This window comes from Eurytemora carolleeae, unplaced genomic scaffold (genome assembly GCF_000591075.1).
Source record: "Eurytemora carolleeae unplaced genomic scaffold, Eaff_2.0 scaffold411, whole genome shotgun sequence".
NCBI lineage: Eukaryota > Metazoa > Arthropoda > Copepoda > Calanoida > Temoridae > Eurytemora > Eurytemora carolleeae.
In genome coordinates this window covers 82640-101760 of record NW_019402160.1, presented here as the reverse complement: position 1 = coordinate 101760, position 19121 = coordinate 82640, and the positions used below count along the sequence as shown (strand labels likewise).

General features: G+C 32.7%; 1 protein-coding gene across 7 annotated transcripts in view; it reads left to right on the top strand.

The window, feature by feature from the left end:
- LOC111718029 (focal adhesion kinase 1) overlaps window positions 1-18699 on the top strand; it is a 94873-nt gene extending 76174 nt beyond the window's left edge. For 5 of the 7 annotated variants that reach the window (XM_023493511.1, XM_023493506.1, XM_023493512.1 and 2 more), the window contains 17 exons: window positions 745-1083; window positions 2169-2246; window positions 4339-4449; window positions 4931-5033; window positions 5522-5551; window positions 6506-6676; window positions 7284-7372; window positions 8020-8171; window positions 9206-9416; window positions 9655-9745; window positions 9999-10256; window positions 10667-11067; window positions 12448-12675; window positions 14796-14960; window positions 15725-15871; window positions 16549-16733; window positions 17264-18699. In XM_023493511.1, the coding sequence (XP_023349279.1) occupies window positions 745-1083; window positions 2169-2246; window positions 4339-4449; window positions 4931-5033; window positions 5522-5551; window positions 6506-6676; window positions 7284-7372; window positions 8020-8171; window positions 9206-9416; window positions 9655-9745; window positions 9999-10256; window positions 10667-11067; window positions 12448-12675; window positions 14796-14960; window positions 15725-15871; window positions 16549-16733; window positions 17264-17570 (3066 nt within the window). In that variant the 3' untranslated portion in view covers window positions 17571-18699. The remainder of the gene's footprint in view (window positions 1-744; window positions 1084-2168; window positions 2247-4338; window positions 4450-4930; window positions 5034-5521; window positions 5552-6505; window positions 6677-7283; window positions 7373-8019; window positions 8172-9205; window positions 9417-9654; window positions 9746-9998; window positions 10257-10666; window positions 11068-12447; window positions 12676-14795; window positions 14961-15724; window positions 15872-16548; window positions 16734-17263) is intronic. The other 2 variants (XM_023493508.1, XM_023493507.1) reach the window with 2 other exon arrangements.
- Window positions 18700-19121: the final 422 nt, after the last annotated feature.

Genomic DNA, 19121 nt, shown 5'->3' with positions numbered 1-19121 from the left:
CTGCGAGCACTTTCAGAACAGAAAATTAATTTTTTGGTTTGGCAATCTTGTGTGGGCAGCAGGTATACCTACTCATACATAGTAATCAGACACGAAACACGGGGGAGGGAGGGGAAGGGGTGGGGGGGAGGGGGGGGGGTATTATGGGGTTGAAGGTATGAAATATGAGTGAGTGTTTTTGAGGAGGGAGGGTTGAAACATGAGAATAATGGTCTATACTATTTTTCATCGGGAGAGAGATTTTTGATATAAGTAAATGACTATTTTTTGAATTGCCTTATTTTATTGCAGCTGTAAAAAATAAGAAGTTAATTTAGATAATAAGTGATCACTGATCATTGTATTTGTACTATAAAGGTCAGGAACATTGTAGGATTATGAAAAAAGTATTGTGACCAGTATATCAATTAGGACTTTCTATATTTCACAGCAAACAAGACATTGATCGAGGAGGTTAAATTTATCAGACATTACTGTTAAAACTTAGTGACCTCGTAGCCCATCTAGAAATGATCGGGTTACATATTGGAAATTCAAAACTTTTTTGTTCTTAACTTTTCAATAAAAGGAGTAAAGGTTGATAACTAATAATAAATTACGTGAAATAACGCCCCAACCGTGTACATTTAAATATCCGAGCGGGGTCAACCTTTGCAGTCCTTCTTTGGACTATAGCGCCAATTTACAATTACTAAAGCGGCAGAAGAGTGTGAAGTTTACTTTAGTTTGATTTGTATTTTGTAGGTTCGGAACGACTACCTCAGCAAGAACTTTGAATCCCTGGACCTAGATCTCGCAATCCAACTCTGCTGTATCGAAATCAGACGATTCTTCCGGGATATGCCGCACATAGCTCTGGATAAGAAGTCCAACTTTGAATACCTAGAACGCGAGGTCGGCCTCCACAAGTTCCTCCCGAAGAACGTGATCAACAATAACAAATCCAAAAATCTACGAAAACTTATCCAGACACATTTTAAAAAGTTTGCCGTTATGGAGGAGCTGGATTGTATTTTTAAATTTTTTGAAATTCTCAAATCTGTGTACAGGTTCGATCAAGAAAGATACAGATGTGCTTTAGGGGTAAGATTTTTTAATTCATGAAGAAATGGAGTCTTTGCCTTAAACTTAATATGTTTTAATCCATATATCTTTACAATCTTATGGTGTAAAGCGTTAATATAAAATTTAGTTTGTTTGATCGATCATATTGCATAGTTTAAAATATCTAAGGTCTACGACATTGTGTTGCGAAGATATAGGGATTAGAAATCAGAGTTTGTGGCAAAGACTCAGTTCTAGATATACTTTTTAAAATTTGATTTTGATTCTTTTATTGTCTACAAGGGTTATCTTTAAAATAAATTTGTTTATATATTGAAAAAATTAAAGATTTTTTTAACAAGGAAAACTATGACGTCATTTTTCATTAATACTGTTGATATTTGTTTTCATAAACGGTAAAAAAGCAAGAACAAAAATAGTGTTTTTAAAACTTGTTTATTTTTTTTTGTTCTAGTTGTTGGTCTATATTATTGTTTATTGGTTTTAGATATTTTCTGAATGATTATATTCTTGTATGCACAAAAAAGGATAACTTTTTATATATTTTATTATTACTTTTTATGATTACTTTCACACCAGTAAATCTTTTGTTAATGCCTTCCTTTTTGCTTTCTGTATGAAATACTTTTTAAATTGTCACTTTCTTCAAAGTTTTTTTCATTGTTGTTTTTACATCAGTGAACCGTCTTGCTATAATAATTATTTTTGCATTTTGTTTTCGAAAATTGCTGTAACTTTTATTAGCGAGATAAGCGTAAACTTTATTGTATATCATTAACTAACACTGAGTATTTTGCGGTAGTAATTTTCTGTTTTTGTGCAAATATGGAAATAGTGCTCTACCAGATTTAAGATTAAATATTTTACACAAACAAAAAATATCTAGACAAAAAGGAATATAATTGATTTGAACACTTCATCCATGTGTTCTATGTTAAACACTAAGGTATTAAGAACGCACCACAACATTTTTTAACCTTTGATATTTCAAACTTAGACAATTTGACCTAACATAATTCGCAGTTTGAAATATCAATTTTATCATGATTATCATTTGTAATTTTTATTTTAGTCTGGTTGGGCATTAATAATTTTTGTTTTAGTCTGGTTGGTCAATTCCTGTCGAGCTTGTTATTGGTCCACACCAGGGAATCAGTTACGTCACAGACAGTGCAGTACAGGTACAGTTCAGAACAGATATACCTCCCGTATTATCCAAATATCAGGAACATTCCCTTTAATCAAAAAAAAATCTTTTTTCTTCAAATTTTCAAGCAGTTTAGGCTTACCTTTTATTTTGATTACTTTATTTACTTAAGTATTTTTATGAAACTATTCTGTATACTTTATTATTCATGGTCACTTCTTGGTAAATTTCATTATAGACGTGTTATAAAGTAATCATCGTGTTATAATGTTAAATTATCTGTATATCATAGCATTGTGTTATAAAGTTTCATTGGTTCCCGGATTTTCTCCAACAAATTTGAATATTTCTTGAAATTTTTATTCAATAAAATTAAAATCAAATCTAAATTAGATTTAAAGCACTCACGTTAAACCCCACTATTTCTGCAAATTCATGCACTACACACCAAAAGCTTAGCTGAGGGTGAGAAAAGCTTTTTAAATTGTCTAATTGTATCTCGAAGGTTCTCGCCTTTTCAGATAAAAGTTTGGGACAAAATATAATCTAAAAAGGATTATGACCCTTCTCGATAAAGAGAAATATCTGTCCAAAAACTTTATAGCACTGCGAACAAAAATAATATTGTTATAAATAGGTAACTCTATTAATCTATAATATTGAAATATTATTTGTATTTATTTAGAATATCTATAAATATAGTTTCTAATGTTATTCTTGCCATTAACTTCACGTATCTACTAGATCAACAGAAGAATTGTAAACAATTTAGTTTACAAAATTCCACAATGTGTACACTGTACAATGTACACAAATATATGGATTTTACTATTATATTTGTTGATTAATATTACAGAGCGTCCCATATCATATTGGATTATCCCCAAGCATTAACGCCAAAATACGCACGTATAATACTCAAAAAACAAGTAATTTCTGCAAGAAAATTATTATATTAGAAATGATTCATTCTTTTAATTTTTTTATTAGTTCCTTAAATCTCAATTTAGAGCTAAAAACGATATAATTTGATGTGGGACACCCTGTACATCTAATTTGATGTGGGACACCCTGTTTTTCACCCAATACACGTATAATTTTCAAAGTTTACTTAACAATTTAAAACTAAATACGGATATATTTGGAAAATGTAAAACAAAATATTTTCTTAAAATGGACTGGGTGCAAAACATTTCAAATGCCCTTTTTATTTATAAAGTGTCATGTTCGATTCTCAAATATTTGTCTAATCAAGGATGAAATTAAATGACCTTTTTGAGCTGATGATAGTTTATTTTTTATTGAAGTCTATAATAGTGACTTGTGGATTTATTAATTAGAAACAAAGAGGAAAACTGTCAGAATTAAAAACTTTTCTAGATAGAAAATGTTTTTCAGATAAAGGCGCATCGTTGTGAATCTGACATGCCATGCCAAGCACTATTTGAAAGAAGTGCCACTTGAAATATTGTCAACACCCCCTGTAAGCTTTAACGCCAAAATATGCACAAAGGAACTGAGTTTTTGCCACAGACTCTGACTTTCTAGTCACTTTATTATTGTATGATCAAATTGTAGTTTAAGTTTGAAATATCAAATATATAGAAATTAGATAATTTGAGTTTGTGTCAAAGACTCAAATCTTTTCTCATTTTTGTAGTTCTCAATGTTTTTGAAATTTTCCATCCCTTAACTTTTGAATTACTTTCTCCATGAACAACTAAAAAAATCTAATAAAAATGTAGCTTTTTTTTTGTATATAATTTGTATGTTTTTCTTGTAATCTATAAAAGTGCTCCCCCCCCCCCCCCCNGGATCGGTAAAATATCTTGTTGTAAATGATACGGAACTTTTCGCCTAGATTTCAGCGTTAATATTTCCTAGATATAATTCATCAAAATATTTCTATAATCCTGTTCGACCAACAGAACACAAATTTAATTTTTCACTTTTACATATTTCAGTTCAGACTGATTTTATGTTAATTACTTTTTACAGGGAGAATCATAAAACATCAGATTTTAGTGATGAAACTAAGATCATGTTTTTATGATCTCCCTGTTTGTTTTACAAGCTGTACAATTGTTAAAACTAAATACTTGATTTGATAAGTATTTATATTTCAGCCGACACATATGGCAGATTTCTCACACATACAGTCAGTTCAAACAGTAGTTGGAGAGGGAGGGAAGGTTCTTCTTCAGCTCAGGGTTGCAGGCAGTCAGGAGCTTCTTCAGGTATATTACAGTGATAACCAGAAAACTCTGGAACAGGAAGTCGACTTTTAGACTTAAGTTATGACTTCAAATAGTTCAATGAACATGAGGCACAGCAGTTGTGCTGTGTGAACAGACCCATTTTACTAAATATGTAATTTTATAACTTACAATAGTGAAGCTTTGTAACAACATCAAATACACTTCATTACTCAATTAATGTCGTCTATTATATTAGCTTGGGAACCCAACTAGAAAATACGAATTTTAACATTCCGGGGGATTCTACTGATTCTACTGAGTTCCCCAATCAAAATATTATGCAAATCTGTCAAAGAGTTCTAAAGATCTACACGGCGGACATCCAAACAGAGATTACTACTTTATATATATATCACTTGTTTAGCTAGAATTGGTAGGAGTGTCTTGAGATATATATATAAACTTAATAGCCTGTTTTCGGGTCCAGTTTTTTTGAAAACCCACTTTAAAAAAAATTTAGGTGACCTGTCCTAGCCTAGCTGTTGCTGAAAGTATGGCTGACCTAGTAGATGGCTACTGTAGGCTGGTTAACTCATCACAGACCTCTATATGGAATAGGAAAGGTAAAAATAAATATATATTATTTGGTAGAGGGGATTCTTTAATACTTCTTTATACTTAAATTTTAGGGGCCTTCTAAGTTCTTACACCCCGCATCCCACCAAAAAAAGGGTTTACATATCTGAAAAAATATCAAAACAAACATTTTTGAAATTCCAGATTTCTGAAGGTCCTGTTTCAAAGGAATTAAGTCTTTGCCACAAACTCTAATTTTCTAATTTGCAACCCAATGTCGCAGACTTTTGATATTTAAAAAAATGAATTAAGCTGGATTAAATAAACTAAGTTTGAAATATTAAAGGTTTACGCCAGCAGGTTGTAAAGATATAAGGCTTAGAAAATTTTAACCCCGTAGTTAAAAAGTAGATAAAAAGTTAAGCAAGTTAATTGAAAGTATTTAGAAACTAAAATATCGTTAAAAATCAAATGAAGGTTAGGTTAGCTGAGCAATTATAATATATAAGTTTTTAACAATCCGTTTATTTGCAAGCTTTCCAACAGAAAAATTGGGCAATTCAAGGTCAGTATATTCACCAGGGGTATATAGTTTTACAAATAATCCTCCCAAACATTTTTTTTGAAATTGCGATCTTGTCGTGCCGGGAAAAATATTATATTTTTTTGGCGGGATTTTTAAAAAAAACTTCTTTATTATTGCACCCTAATTCTAATAGGATCTGAGAGAGTTGTTTTAGAAACTATATTTACCCCTGGTATTTAGGGTTAGTTTATACTCTAGGCTAGTCTGGTTTTAGGCCTCATTTACTAGGCATTCAAGCAATAACCCCATTCTTATAGAGATATTTAGATACAGATTACAAGCAGTAACAGATCTTTTAATCTTTATCAATTTTAAGATGTTTTCTTTTCAGTTTTTTCCTTCTTTTGCAATGCTAATCTTTTCATATTTTTCCCCAAAAAATAGACTTTTTCTTGGGAAAAACAGTTTTAGAAATTGATACAATAACTGATAATGCATTTTTAAATATTAGACACAAAAAAATTAGTTTTGATAAGATAATTTGTTTTTAATCAAAATTGATTTGATATGAGAATATTTTTCTTGCTGTTGATGATGTTTATGTTCGTATTTTTTATTATTAACTTTAATTTGATTTGGAATATTTGTGATTTAGTTTTCTAGTATCTTTTATAGAAAGAATTGGGTTTTTTTTATTTGTAACTCTGTCAAAGAAATACATTTTACATAAGACAAATGAGAGATTTTTTTTAGTACAAGATTTTTTATAAAAATACCTTTTTTATTTAATCTATCAACGATCGTATTTCTTTATTTTATAAATTTTCATAAATTTTTCAAAAATTTTAAGTTGTCTAAGCTTGTATTAAAGAAAATGCATAAAATCAAATATTTAAAGAATTAGATTCTGAGTAAATTAGGTTGTTTTTAGTTTTGTTGCGTTTTCAGCACCTGCTGCAAATATTCACTTGTTTTATTTTGACATTTTTTTAGATGGGCAACCCCCCCGGACGAGTAGCAGATCTCGGAGTGGACGAACCCCCGGACTAGTCCCTGGACTAGCGGAGGACTATGCTGAGATAGTTGACGAGGAAGGGGACTACTCATCTCCTGCCAAGGACTACGAACTGGAGAGGAGTAGAATAGAACTCAGTGAAATTATTGGTGAGTTAGTTTTAAACATTCCCCCCCCCCCCCCCCATGTATTTATTGTAACGGTATGAAAGGGGGGGGTGTACTCTGAATGTAATAGTTTCGTGCTGAAATATCATTACTGAGATTGATAAATTGATAAACTATCATTGAACATAGTCAGGGATAGGTAGATAATGAAAATATATAATATTTTAGCAATTTGTAATTTCTAATCAACGAAAACAATGAATCTGAAACCTGGAATGAATTTAAATTGGAACACATGTTTCGATCTTCAAGCTTGTTCCAGATAAAAGAAATTGAGTTTTTGCTACAAACTTAAAATTTATAATCTCTATATCATTGCAACCTGATGGTGTAAACTTTTAATATTTCAAACAAAGATGACTTGATCTAACAGAATTCATAGTTTGAAATGTCTAAGGTCTACGACATTGGGTTGCTAAGATATAGGGATTAGAAGATTATAAGTTTGTGGCAAAAACTCAATTCCTTTGAAGTAATTCATCTATCAAAATATACAAAAAACAGTAGACATTGAAAAAAATATGAAAATTACTCAACCTTTATGAGAAAAATATATTTAATTTTTTAATCTTTAATTGTTTGATTTTAGGAGAAGGGCAGTTTGGGGATGTTTACAGAGGAGTTTATAAACCAAATAATTCTTCAGAGCAACATAGTATAGCCGTCAAAACTTGCAAGGTAAACAAGAAATAAACAAATTAGAAATTGAGTCTTTGCCTCAAACTCTTAATTTTTTAATTCTTCTAGATCTTTGAACCCAATGTTCTAAAGCTTATATTTAAAAATATGAATTTTGTTGGATCAAATAATCTATAGTAATATATATAATATCAATGGTTTCAGCTTCAGGTTGCAAACTGCAAAGATTGTGGCAAACACTCAATTCCTTTGTTTTTAATTTAAAGATTTTGATGCTTGCTTTTTTTTGTAAAAACAAGTTTGTAATTTCTGCTTATTTTGAATATTTTTCTAAAATACGTTGTGAAGATTAAAAAATGATTGCTACGCACATTGTACCATAGACAATTTGAAATGTATGCACAGGTCAACAATATACAGTTTGAAACTTATGTACAGAATAATATATGTATATTGTACATGAAGTTATAACTATATTGTTACTACACAATTGAATACAATATGCAGAAATCAAGTGTTATTGCTATGCATATTGTACAAAATACAAACTAATACAGTTTGAAATGTATGCACAGGTCAACAATGTTCAATATGCCTATTATTCTGTTCTTTGTACAGTTTGAAACTTATGTACAGAACAATATATGTTTATTGTACATGAAGCTAAAACTATTGTTTTGTAAAAGGTTGAGACTGATGCAAGTATGGCGGAGAAGTTTCTGGAAGAAGCGCTTATCATGCAACAGTTTGATCATCAGCATATCATTAAACTAGTCGGGATCTGTTCATCCAATCCTATATATATTATCATGGAGCTAGCTAAACACGGAGAACTCAGGTAAACTAGTCGGGATCTGTTCATCCAATCCTATATTTATTATCATGGAGCTAGCTAAACACGACGAACTCAGGTAAACTAGTCGGGATCTGTTCATCCACTCCTATATATATTATCATGGAGCTAGCTAAACACGGAGAACTTAGGTAAACTAGTCGGGATCTGTTCATCCAGTCCTATATACAGGGTGTCCCACATCAAATTAGACCAAGTCAATGGGTCTAAATTACGATTTGGGGGACAAATCAGAAAATTTAAGAAGAATTAATCATTTTGAAAAATTTAATAAGGCTAATAGAATTTTTTTTGAAGTAAATGCTAGATTTTTAGAGTATTATGTGCGTATTTTGGCGCTAAAGATTGGAGATAATATAATATGATATGGGACGCTCTATATATTATCATGGAGCTGGCTAAACACGGAGAACTCAGGTAAACAAGTCGGGATCTGTTCATCTAATCCTATATATATATTATCATGGAGCTAGCTAAACACGGAGAACTTAGGTAAACTAGTCGGAATCTATTTTCATAATATTTTATGAGTAACATGTAAGATTCACAATGGTACCCTGTAGCCCTTTTATCGCCATTTTCTCTAAATTTCTTATATTTTTGCTAGGCTGTCCGCTGTATACAAACGCAAGTCATTATTTTTAGGATTCACTTTTGAAAACAAACAATTTCTAAATGATAAAACCAGAATACCTTTATCGTTTTCTCTAAGCTAAAACTTTCATACTTGAAAATGATTTATGGTTTTGGTTGCATGGAAAATGTTAAAGGTAGAAAATAAATCGGACTAAATAAAGCTTTTTTGAGTAAAAAGAAGCATCGATGAGAAATAGGATAACAAACTTTAAAGCGTAAAAATGACTGAAAACTAGCTCTAATAATTTTGATTTTAAGCACAAGTAGGAGCATAATTGATATTTAATACATTTGTAATCTTCTCAATAGCTCTTCAATAAGAGAAGTAATGATTTCAATCTGACCTGGATTTTACCTTAGTTTAACGAGGTGTACTTTTTCAGAGCCTACCTTCAATCCAACTCAACTCGTTTAAATCTCTCAACCCTGATTCTCTTCTCCTACCAACTCTCCACCGCCCTTTCATACCTAGAGTCCAAGAACTTTGTTCACAGAGATATTGCTGCGCGTAACGTGCTTGTAAGCGCGCAGGATTGTGTTAAGCTCGCGGATTTCGGACTTTCCAGGCTCATAGAGTCGGATACTTATTACAAGGTACAAAATATTTTTTGAAGTTTTTATTATTTTTTTTAACAAGCAATTGACCTAAATCTCTTACTGAGCTTCTAGTGGATTATTTTGACATGTAAATACAGAATATGTGCTTGTATGATTTATTTTCGGTAGAAAGTCATAAAAAAATGTGTAAGTTATATATATATATATTATATTATATCTTATTCCTAATATTTTCCATGCAACAAAATCAGATTTAATATTTGTCTATTCTTAGGCTAGTAAAGGGAAGTTACCAATTAAATGGATGGCTCCAGAAAGTATCAATTTTAGAAGATTTACAACTGCCAGTGATGTCTGGATGTTTGGTAAGAATTTTATTTATGTTTTTAAAGGTGTTTTTTAAAATAATTTATTGATGTTAATTCATGTTGATTTTATATCAATTTTGATGATATTGTTGATGTTGATGTTGATGTTGATGTTGATGTTGATGTTGATGTTGATGTTGATGTTGATGTTGATGTTGATGTTGATGTTGATGTTGATGTTGATGTTGATATTGATGTTGGTGATGTTGATGTTGATGTTGATGTTGATGTTGATGTTGATGTTGTGCAGGAGTATGTACCTGGGAGATTTTAATGCTCGGCGTGAAACCGTTCCACGGCGTTAAGAACAGCGAAGTAATCGGTAAACTAGAAAACGGGGAACGGTTAGCGCTTCCCGCCTGCTGTCCCCCCCGTCTGTACAGCTTGATGTCGGCGTGCTGGGCGTATGAGCCAAGTAAGAGACCGACCTTCCAGCAGGTGAAGGTGATGTTGCAGGAGATCAGGGAGGAGGAGGAGAACATCATTCATGGCAGGAAACCTTCATGGGGTAAATATATAATAACAATATAATAAATAATCTTTATTTTTCTGTCTGTTTCTGTGTCCGACCATAAAACGTTTCTAGCAATTGGTTTAGGAATTCTAAGTTGAGTGGACTGACTTTTATAAACAAAGATTAGTTTCCAAGCATTGTTGGTTCCCAAGCTAGTAGATATATATTTAAAGTAGTAATCTCTGTTTGTTTGTTGTTCGGTTTCGTGCTATGGCCTTTTTCTCCACAATTTGTAAAGTCTGAAAGCTACGCAACTTTTTTTATAAGAGGTTTTGACCCTCAGTACGAACACATTTGTTCAGGTAAAACAAAAATCTAACCATTGGAAGTTTTGCAATATTCAATTGAAATATGTAATTCTTAAGTTTTTTGTTCTTTTTTTCATAATTTTCTTTGTTCTGCAGGAAAATCTGATGAGGATGGAGCTAGATCAAGATCAATCCAACCTCAGGGAACCCAGGTAAACGAGGTGACCTCCTCTAACCCTGCCTCCGAGGGTGTAACCTCCTACCTTGTAGCCTCTAGTCCCGAGGTCCTATCCCAGATACTCCGTGAGAATGAATGCCGCGGAGTAGAGTTTAATCCTGGTCTATATATGACCCCGGCAAATGCGCTAAATATTACCAAAGTAGATTTTGCTCCGGCGGGACACCCTCCACCCTCCCCTTCAACAAGGGTTAGGGGTCCCAGGTCCCTACCAGGGTCCACCCAGTCCACCCTTTCCCGAGGAGGGTCCCTGGAGAAGGGACGAGGGATGCGCCGGAAGACCTCGCTTGCTGCCTCTATGACCTCCGGAGGGGTTCAGGTGACCCATGAAGGACAATACTAAGCATGATGGTGGTTTCTCTTCTTCCATCTCTTTCCGCTTTTAGTTGATAGATATTTAAATAAAAACATTAGAATTTATGATTTCAACACAAAACAAATAAGAATTTTATTTTTGATGTAGTTTTTTAATGATACGTTTCTTGATCATTTTTAGTTATTGAATATTTGCATTAGATAAAAAGGATAAGATCGAGTTTTACTCAAGATTAGAAAAAGATACTAAGTGAAATTTAAATATCTTTCAATTTTTTTTTGCTATTTCTTCAAACTTTTGGGCACTTTTCTCATATTGGAGGTTGTAGAAAGAAATGATGAAGTTTCCTGGAGTGATGCTTGAAAATCTGGATAACTTGGTGGTGAAGCATGAACTGTTGATGATGCACAATAAGGGTGTGTTGGTGACGCATTTCTATGATGTACAAAAGGTTTAAATTGGATTTGTTGGAGAAGGCAATTTTTTTTATGAAAGACTTAGTACTCAGGATTGATTGGGATGTTCTACTTCACAATATTTCATTGAGTTTTATTGTTTTTTTCACAAAAACAAAAAATGTCCTATTTTTTGCCAATTTTTATGCTATGAAAATATCAATAATAATACCTTAAGAGGAATCAAGAAACTTTTACCTTGTTCAACACTTGAAGCTCTTTTTTTATATAACTTGACATTTGTATGATTGGATCCGGTTCCGAAGTACTGGTGGAGGATATCATGTAGTTCTGGTGACGGGTGCATGAATTATACAGTCTATTGCATTATTTCCTATTTTTTGTACAATGAGAACCAATAAACTCTGGACTAGAAAGACGACTTTTTGACTCAAGCTGTGACTTCAATTAGTCCGACATACATGAAACACAGCAATTGTGCAGTGTAAACAGACCCATTAACTAAGATGTGATTTAATAAGTAATAAGATAGGTCATATTCCTATTCCACAGTTGTCTGGTTTCAATGTACAGGGAGTTTAAAAAAACATGGGAATAAAGTCACGACTTATAAATTGTCTCAAATCTAATGGCATTCATTTGTAAACAAGGTTGCAGCTTCCTAAATAATATAAAAAGGAACTTAACGCAAACACTAATTTTTGAATCTCTATATCTTTGTAGGCAGATGTTGTAAAACTTAAAAATATCAAAACATCAGGTTACAAAAAAATAGAAAATTAGAATTTCTATCGAGTGTTAAGTTCAATTCTCATAGAAAATTGTCTAAATCTTTCTGATGACCCAAGGACATTGTATAGAGGACAATAATAATAAAGAATTCTTCGATTTTTTTTAATTAAAAAATCACAGATTTGAATTCCCATGTTTTCTGGATTACATTTTTTATAGATTTATCATTTTTTAGTCCCGTGAGGGTAGCGATGAAGAAGCGGATCGTAGACTAGCGGAGTTGGATCGAACCCGTAATATGGACCTGGAGCGGAGCAGGAGCTTAGAGTTGGAGCGATCACGTAGTTTGGAGCAGCAGCGTTGTCAGGAGCAGGAGCAGCGTCTTCTTGAAGCTAAACTACGCCAGCAGCAGCTCCAGAGCGAAGAGGAGAATAAGTGGTTGCATCAAGAGGAAAATAATTTGGTAATTTGGCGTTTTTATTTTTATTGGCGCTTTTCGTATTTTAGTTTGTTCATTGGCGTTTTTTCCTTTCTTATTTCTGGATCACTGGTGAAGATGTCTTTTCATTTTTTATAAATTCTTAATTATTCATATTTTTTTGAAGCAATTTTTCCTTTTCTTTATTTTTTATTGGTAGTATGTTTTTGTTTTATGTTTAAATTATTTTTGTATTTGTTTTTATGTTCCTATTCTTTTCATTCGTTTTATTCTAACTTAAAAAAAATTCAAATCAAATCAAATCAAATCAAATATATATATTTGTCCCAAACATACATTACATAAAGAAAATAAAATACTTTTGAAATATATTTATGAAACTTAATTAAAATTCTCTCAAAGTTTTCACGTTTGTTATATTTTTTTCTCCTCTTTTTGTTCTAAACTTGTAAGCATTTAAATTCATTTGTTTTCTATCCTGGCTTAGCATACTGTCCTATATTCAATATAATGATATAAATAGAGGAAAAGAAGGAGTTATTTGTGAGGTGGAAGGTTATGGGAAGAGGAGGGGGGCTATGAGAAGGGGGTAGAGTAATAAATCATAAAAACTATAAAATAAATCCCTGCACTGCCAGCCTTACTCGGTGTCCGGTGTGTTACAGTTCAGATTAGAGAAGGATAAAACAGAATTTATTTCTCGTGTTTCTCGGCTTAATATCTGTGTACTGTGTATACTGTACAGTGTACTATGCACTCTGTACTGCATTATCCTTACCATGTACTGTGCAGTAAAGTGTGCTGTGTACATCTGTATATAAATTTAGCTTGTCTGTCTGTGTGTTTGTTTGTTTGTTTGTTTGTATCCAATAAACGTCAAAACGGCTGAACCGATCGGGCCCAAATTTTTTGTGGGACCTCGCGTTACCCCAGGGAAGGTTTATGAATGATGAAAATTTAAAAAAATGTGTTGAAAAGCTTTTTATTTTTGTAAAAAAATTTAAAATCTTGAAAATCCGCAACTCTTTTTTATAAAATCCGCGATTTTTTTTTCTTTGTTTTTCAATGTTACATTAAGAACATGTTCACAATTGAAATAGAAGATGGGCGCGAAGCGCCCTTAAAGCCTAGTACAGTACAAAGTATTAAGAATTTCTGAACCAATCAATCCTAGAAATATATAGACCAGGAACCGCCTGATGCGTCAAATCGGTGTACTGCAGTGGGAGGAGATCAAACAAAGAATTCAGCGGCAACGCATCATTTTTGAGGGAAAAGGGCCCAATATGCGTATTTCTGAGTTGGGCGTTCCTGTATTTAGTTCCTTGAATCAATCTATATATTTCCGTGCTTTGTCTGTCCTGTTCCTTTCTAATAAACTTTAAAACGACTAAACCGATAGGGCCCCAATTTTTTTTTGAGAAATCACAGGACCCATGGATAACTTTATGAATTTTCTTAATTAAGATTTTTCAAAATCCACAAGAAAATCGATTTATCCGCTTTGTTTGTTTGTTATTGTTTGATAATTTTAGAAGAGCAAATGCCGTAGATAGAGCAAAATTGAAAGTTAAAATCGGAAATGGGCACAAAGCGACCTGGAGCCTAGCATTTAAACAAATCTCATGTTAAAATTTGTAGTTTTGGTTACTTATAGCATTTTTCAGTACTTTTATCATTTCCTTAATTTTGAAGCAAGTTTTCTTGATGTACAGTAAATGCTAACCGAAAGAATTAAAAAAGTATTGATAATGAAAAACTAAATATTTTTCAATTTAATTATATCCATTTATGAAATACATATCTATCTAACTATCTATCTATCTATATCTATCTAACTATCTATCTATCTATTTCTATCCAACTATCTATCTATATATATCTATCTAACTATCTATCTATATATATCTAACTATCTATCTATCTATCTATATCTATCTAACTATCTATCTATATATATCTATCTAACTATCTATCTATCTACCTATATATATCTAACTATCTATCTATCTATCTATATCTATCTAACTATCTATCTATATATATCTATCTAACTACCTATCTATCTACCTATATATATCTAACTATCTATCTATCTATCTATCTCCCTCCTTGTATAGTTTTGATATGAATATATCTTCTAGAAGAAGAGGTTGTCCATCACCCAGTCCTTCGGATCCGAGAACTCTGACTCTAGTGATGGATTACTAGTTGGACACTCAGATACGTCCTCTAGGACACAGCAGGACAGAGATAGGTCCTCTACACCCCTGTCCTCAGGATCAGAGGACAAACAGTTTATTGTAAAGGTTAGTTTTGTATGATTAGAATTGTACAGGGTTACCCACAAAGGATGAGAATACAGAGATGATTGCATAGAATGTTTACTGTCTGTTTCCTTATATTTATGATTCCCAGCAACTATAAACTTGTTTTTTTTTTGCCTAATCATCTTTCTACATAAATGAGTTTTGAAATCTTCATACCCAGGGATGCAAAAAAGTATCAGTGGGTTTACTAGGAACAACCAAGAGTCAAGGAGGGTGACTCTTCAAAGATGGTCCGGTCTCCCTAGCAGATGAATAGTTTTATAGCCGTGTAGTTTGGTGTCCTTTATGATTTATTTTTTCCTTAAATAATATTGCAGTGAAAAATAGAAAGCTATGACTTGAAAGTCGACTTTTAGACTCAAGTTATGACTTTAAATAGTTCAATGAACATGAGACACAGAAATGGTGCAGTGTAAACAGACCTACTTTAATGAATATTTGATGTAATAACTTACTATAGTAAAGCTATTTGCTTTGTAACAACATCACATGCATTTTAGTATAGCTTTAATGTCGTCTTCCTATTCTACAATTTTCTGATTATCACTGTATTTAAGGAGTTCAGAAAAAAACTTCAACATGAAAGTTATTATGTTTATTAGAAGTTAGTCCTTGAATATGTATTTTCTTTTTACCAGTTGACATTAATGTTAATCTGGGGTTCGAGGCTCACTAGTTTTAAGACAAATATTCGTCAAGGATACAAGTAGTTATTATTCTTATTATTACTATTATTATTTTAGAAGCTTGAGCCGACCCCAACAGCTCCTCTGGACCGAACCAATGACCGTGTATATGATTCTACAACAAGTGTCGTTAGAGCAGTCATGGGGCTTAGTCAAGGAGTTCAAGCTCATCAAGCAAACCTTTATTTAGACCTAGTCAAGAAGGTAAATATTAAACCTATATCTAGACCTAGTCAAGAAATTTATACATCAAACCTAGACCCAGACCTAGTCAAGAAATTTATACATCAAACCTAGACCTAGACCTAGTCAAGAAATTTATACATCAAACCTAGACCTAGACAAGAAAGCTATACATCGAACCTAGGTCTAGACCTAGTCAAGAAAGTTATACATCAAACCTAGACCTAGACCTAATTAAGAAAGTTGTAAATCAAACCTAGACCTAGACCTAGACCTAGACAAGAAAGTTATACATCAAACCTAGACCTAGACTTAGTCAAGAAATTTATACATCAAACCTAGACCTAGACCTAGTCAAGAAATTTATACATCAAACCTAGACCAAAATCTAGTCAAGGAAGTTGTAAATCAAACCTAGACCTAGACCTAGTTAAGAAATTTATACATTAAACCTAGATCTAGACCTAGTCAAGAAAGTTATACATCAAACCTAGACCTAGACCTAGTCAAGAAAGTTATACATCAAACCTAGACCTATACCTAGTCAAGAAAGTTATACATCAAACCTAGACCTATACCTAGTCAAGAAAGTTATGCATCAAACCTAGACCTGAACCTGTGCTAAATTATTGAAATGATTAATTAATTAATTTGCTAATTTATTTATTTATTTATTTATTGATTGCTTTATTGATTAGGTTGGGTTGGAACTACGTGAGCTGCTAGCTGCAGTAGACCGACTCATACCTCTATTCCCCGGGGTGACCCACCGGCAGGTGGAGATGGCGCACAAGGTGCTGAGCAAGGATATGAGTGATCTCGTTAATAGTATGAAGCTAGCACAGAAGTATAACAACACAACCGTAGAGGCAGATTATAGGAAGTAAGTTTTTCATTAAGAGGTTTGAAAGGTCATTCGGAGCTATTAAGCACCTTAAATTAATATTTAATTTAAAAAATCGCCCTTTTATTATTATTTTTTTCTTCTTTTGCATTTCTGCAAAGGAAGTGATTACTCGCCCGAAACTCTAATATTTTCTACCAGCTGGTGTAATCCTTTGATTGTTGAGTACTTTTGTTTGGATGTCGTATTCTTGAATAGTGTTTTGACAATATCAAAATATTAAATTTTAATCTGATTAAATTTATAATTAACTCATTTCTTTGACGAAAAGTGTTTATTTCTGTGAATATCTCTATCGTTCCTTAGAAAAAAGAATTGCGCAAACCGCTTTGGCAGAGTAACCACAAATTAATAAAAACGGTTTATATAAACAAAAACATGCATATCTAATTCATATTTGATCAGACAAAGCTTTTAAGAGTACCGTTGTAAATCTAACATTGCCATCTTTGTATGAAGGGTTACTTGAAACTACGCGTACAGTCCCTTTAATTCTATTTTTGTTTCAGGGGAATGTTATCTTCTGCACATATCCTTGCAATGGACGCTAAGAACCTTCTGGACGTGATCGACACTATCCGACAAAACTATCCTAAAGTTGATCAGCTGATAGTTCGAGGACGATCCACTCAACCTTCAGAAAGTCCTCGGAGATCCCACTCAACCTCCAGTGGGTCTCCGTCAGTTTCTAATTCATCCTCTGCAGCCTCTAGTTTAGAGAAACAAAGGGATAGTATGTCACCCTTGTCCTCGTTACGAGGCAGTCCCGCCCTTTCTCCCATACATAGACACAATAATATGAACAGTGTAAGCTAATTATACATAAAACTCGTGTACAACTCCACTTACAAGTACAGGATCTACATTTTTACATTGTACAGCTCATTCATATACAATGTACAGCAGTACCATCAAGGTACTTCGTCAAAAGCTCTGATTGAAAGGTTGCTGCAAATAAGAAAAGCGGAGAAAATCAACGAAATAAACTGATTATTCAACTTATTAACCAAATCAAAATTAGCAGGTTAAAACAATCAGAAATCAGCTAGAATTTGGCTGATTAATCAACAAGAGATCAGCTGATTCTTCAAACTAAAATCAGCTGTTGTTGAACCAACCAGAAGTTTGCTGATAAATAACCAAAAGAGAATATTCGAATCTCCCGAAGTAAAACAACATAGGGGGATTTTCTTGAAATCAAAAATAATCAAAATTTATCTTGCCGCATTATGAAGAAGATGAAAACTTATAAACTGAAAGGATATATCAGTGATATCAGAAAATAAATCCTCAATTGCGCATGCGCGCGCGCCATTTTCTAGACAGAGAAAATTGCTTGATAAAAAGTGCTCCTTGAACTGTGCACTAGATAATTTAAATACTAATTCATTCAAATATAAATATTCATGCTCACATTATATTTAAGAAATTAAACGTTTAGACTGATATGTTTGAAAACTAACTTTATTTAAGGCCTTGATGTTTGAACATTCTGATTTACACATGAGAATACACCCAGTAAGGACAAGTTTAACCCTCTTTTAACACCCTGTCGGATCCCCGGAAGGCAGGTGGATTAGTTTTAAAATGGTGTCTCTCCCTAACTATGTACATACCTTGGCAGATCCCAAGTAGCTGTGATTATATTTGTAATTGAGATTATGTACAATGTACATGTTCCGATCATATATTATGTACTGTGTACACTGTACAGTATTATGTATTTTCACAAAGATCATGCTGGCAGAAGAAAAAACTTTGTACATGCTCTCAATTACAAATCTATTATATTTTGTTAAATGTACGTGTAATCCTGTGTACGTAACGCTATAGAAAATATGTAAATGAAAGGTACATACTATGTACGGATAGTTAGCTTGTCAGCTAGTTTTTAACTTTTCACTGCCATCTCACATTCGAAATAGATGTTATATAATCATATAAACAGTTTGTATTGAAGAGATAGAGAACTATTTAGAATAATGACAACAATAATAACGATTTGTTACGCGGCCCGCTTATGATTCTATCTACCTATCTGAACTGTTAAGGACCAGCGTACATGTAATGCTTTTGGAGTGGCTTAAGCTGATATAGATAAGTGAACCCTAGATTTTTTGTGAACTTTTTAAATATTTGCACATGGTGTACTTAAGGTTTCACTCTAACAAATTTTCATTCTGTTTATTGTTCATCCTTGAAAAATAACTAGTTACTTAACAAAATGTTAGAAGGGAAGTTCAGGGCCCAAAACAGAGTGGTGGGCTCTGGAGTAAGGAAAAACGAGATACTTTAACTAAAATCGTGTAAACATGACATTGCCTTTCAAGACATTAGGAGCATCAAATGCTCCATGTTTTGGCATTT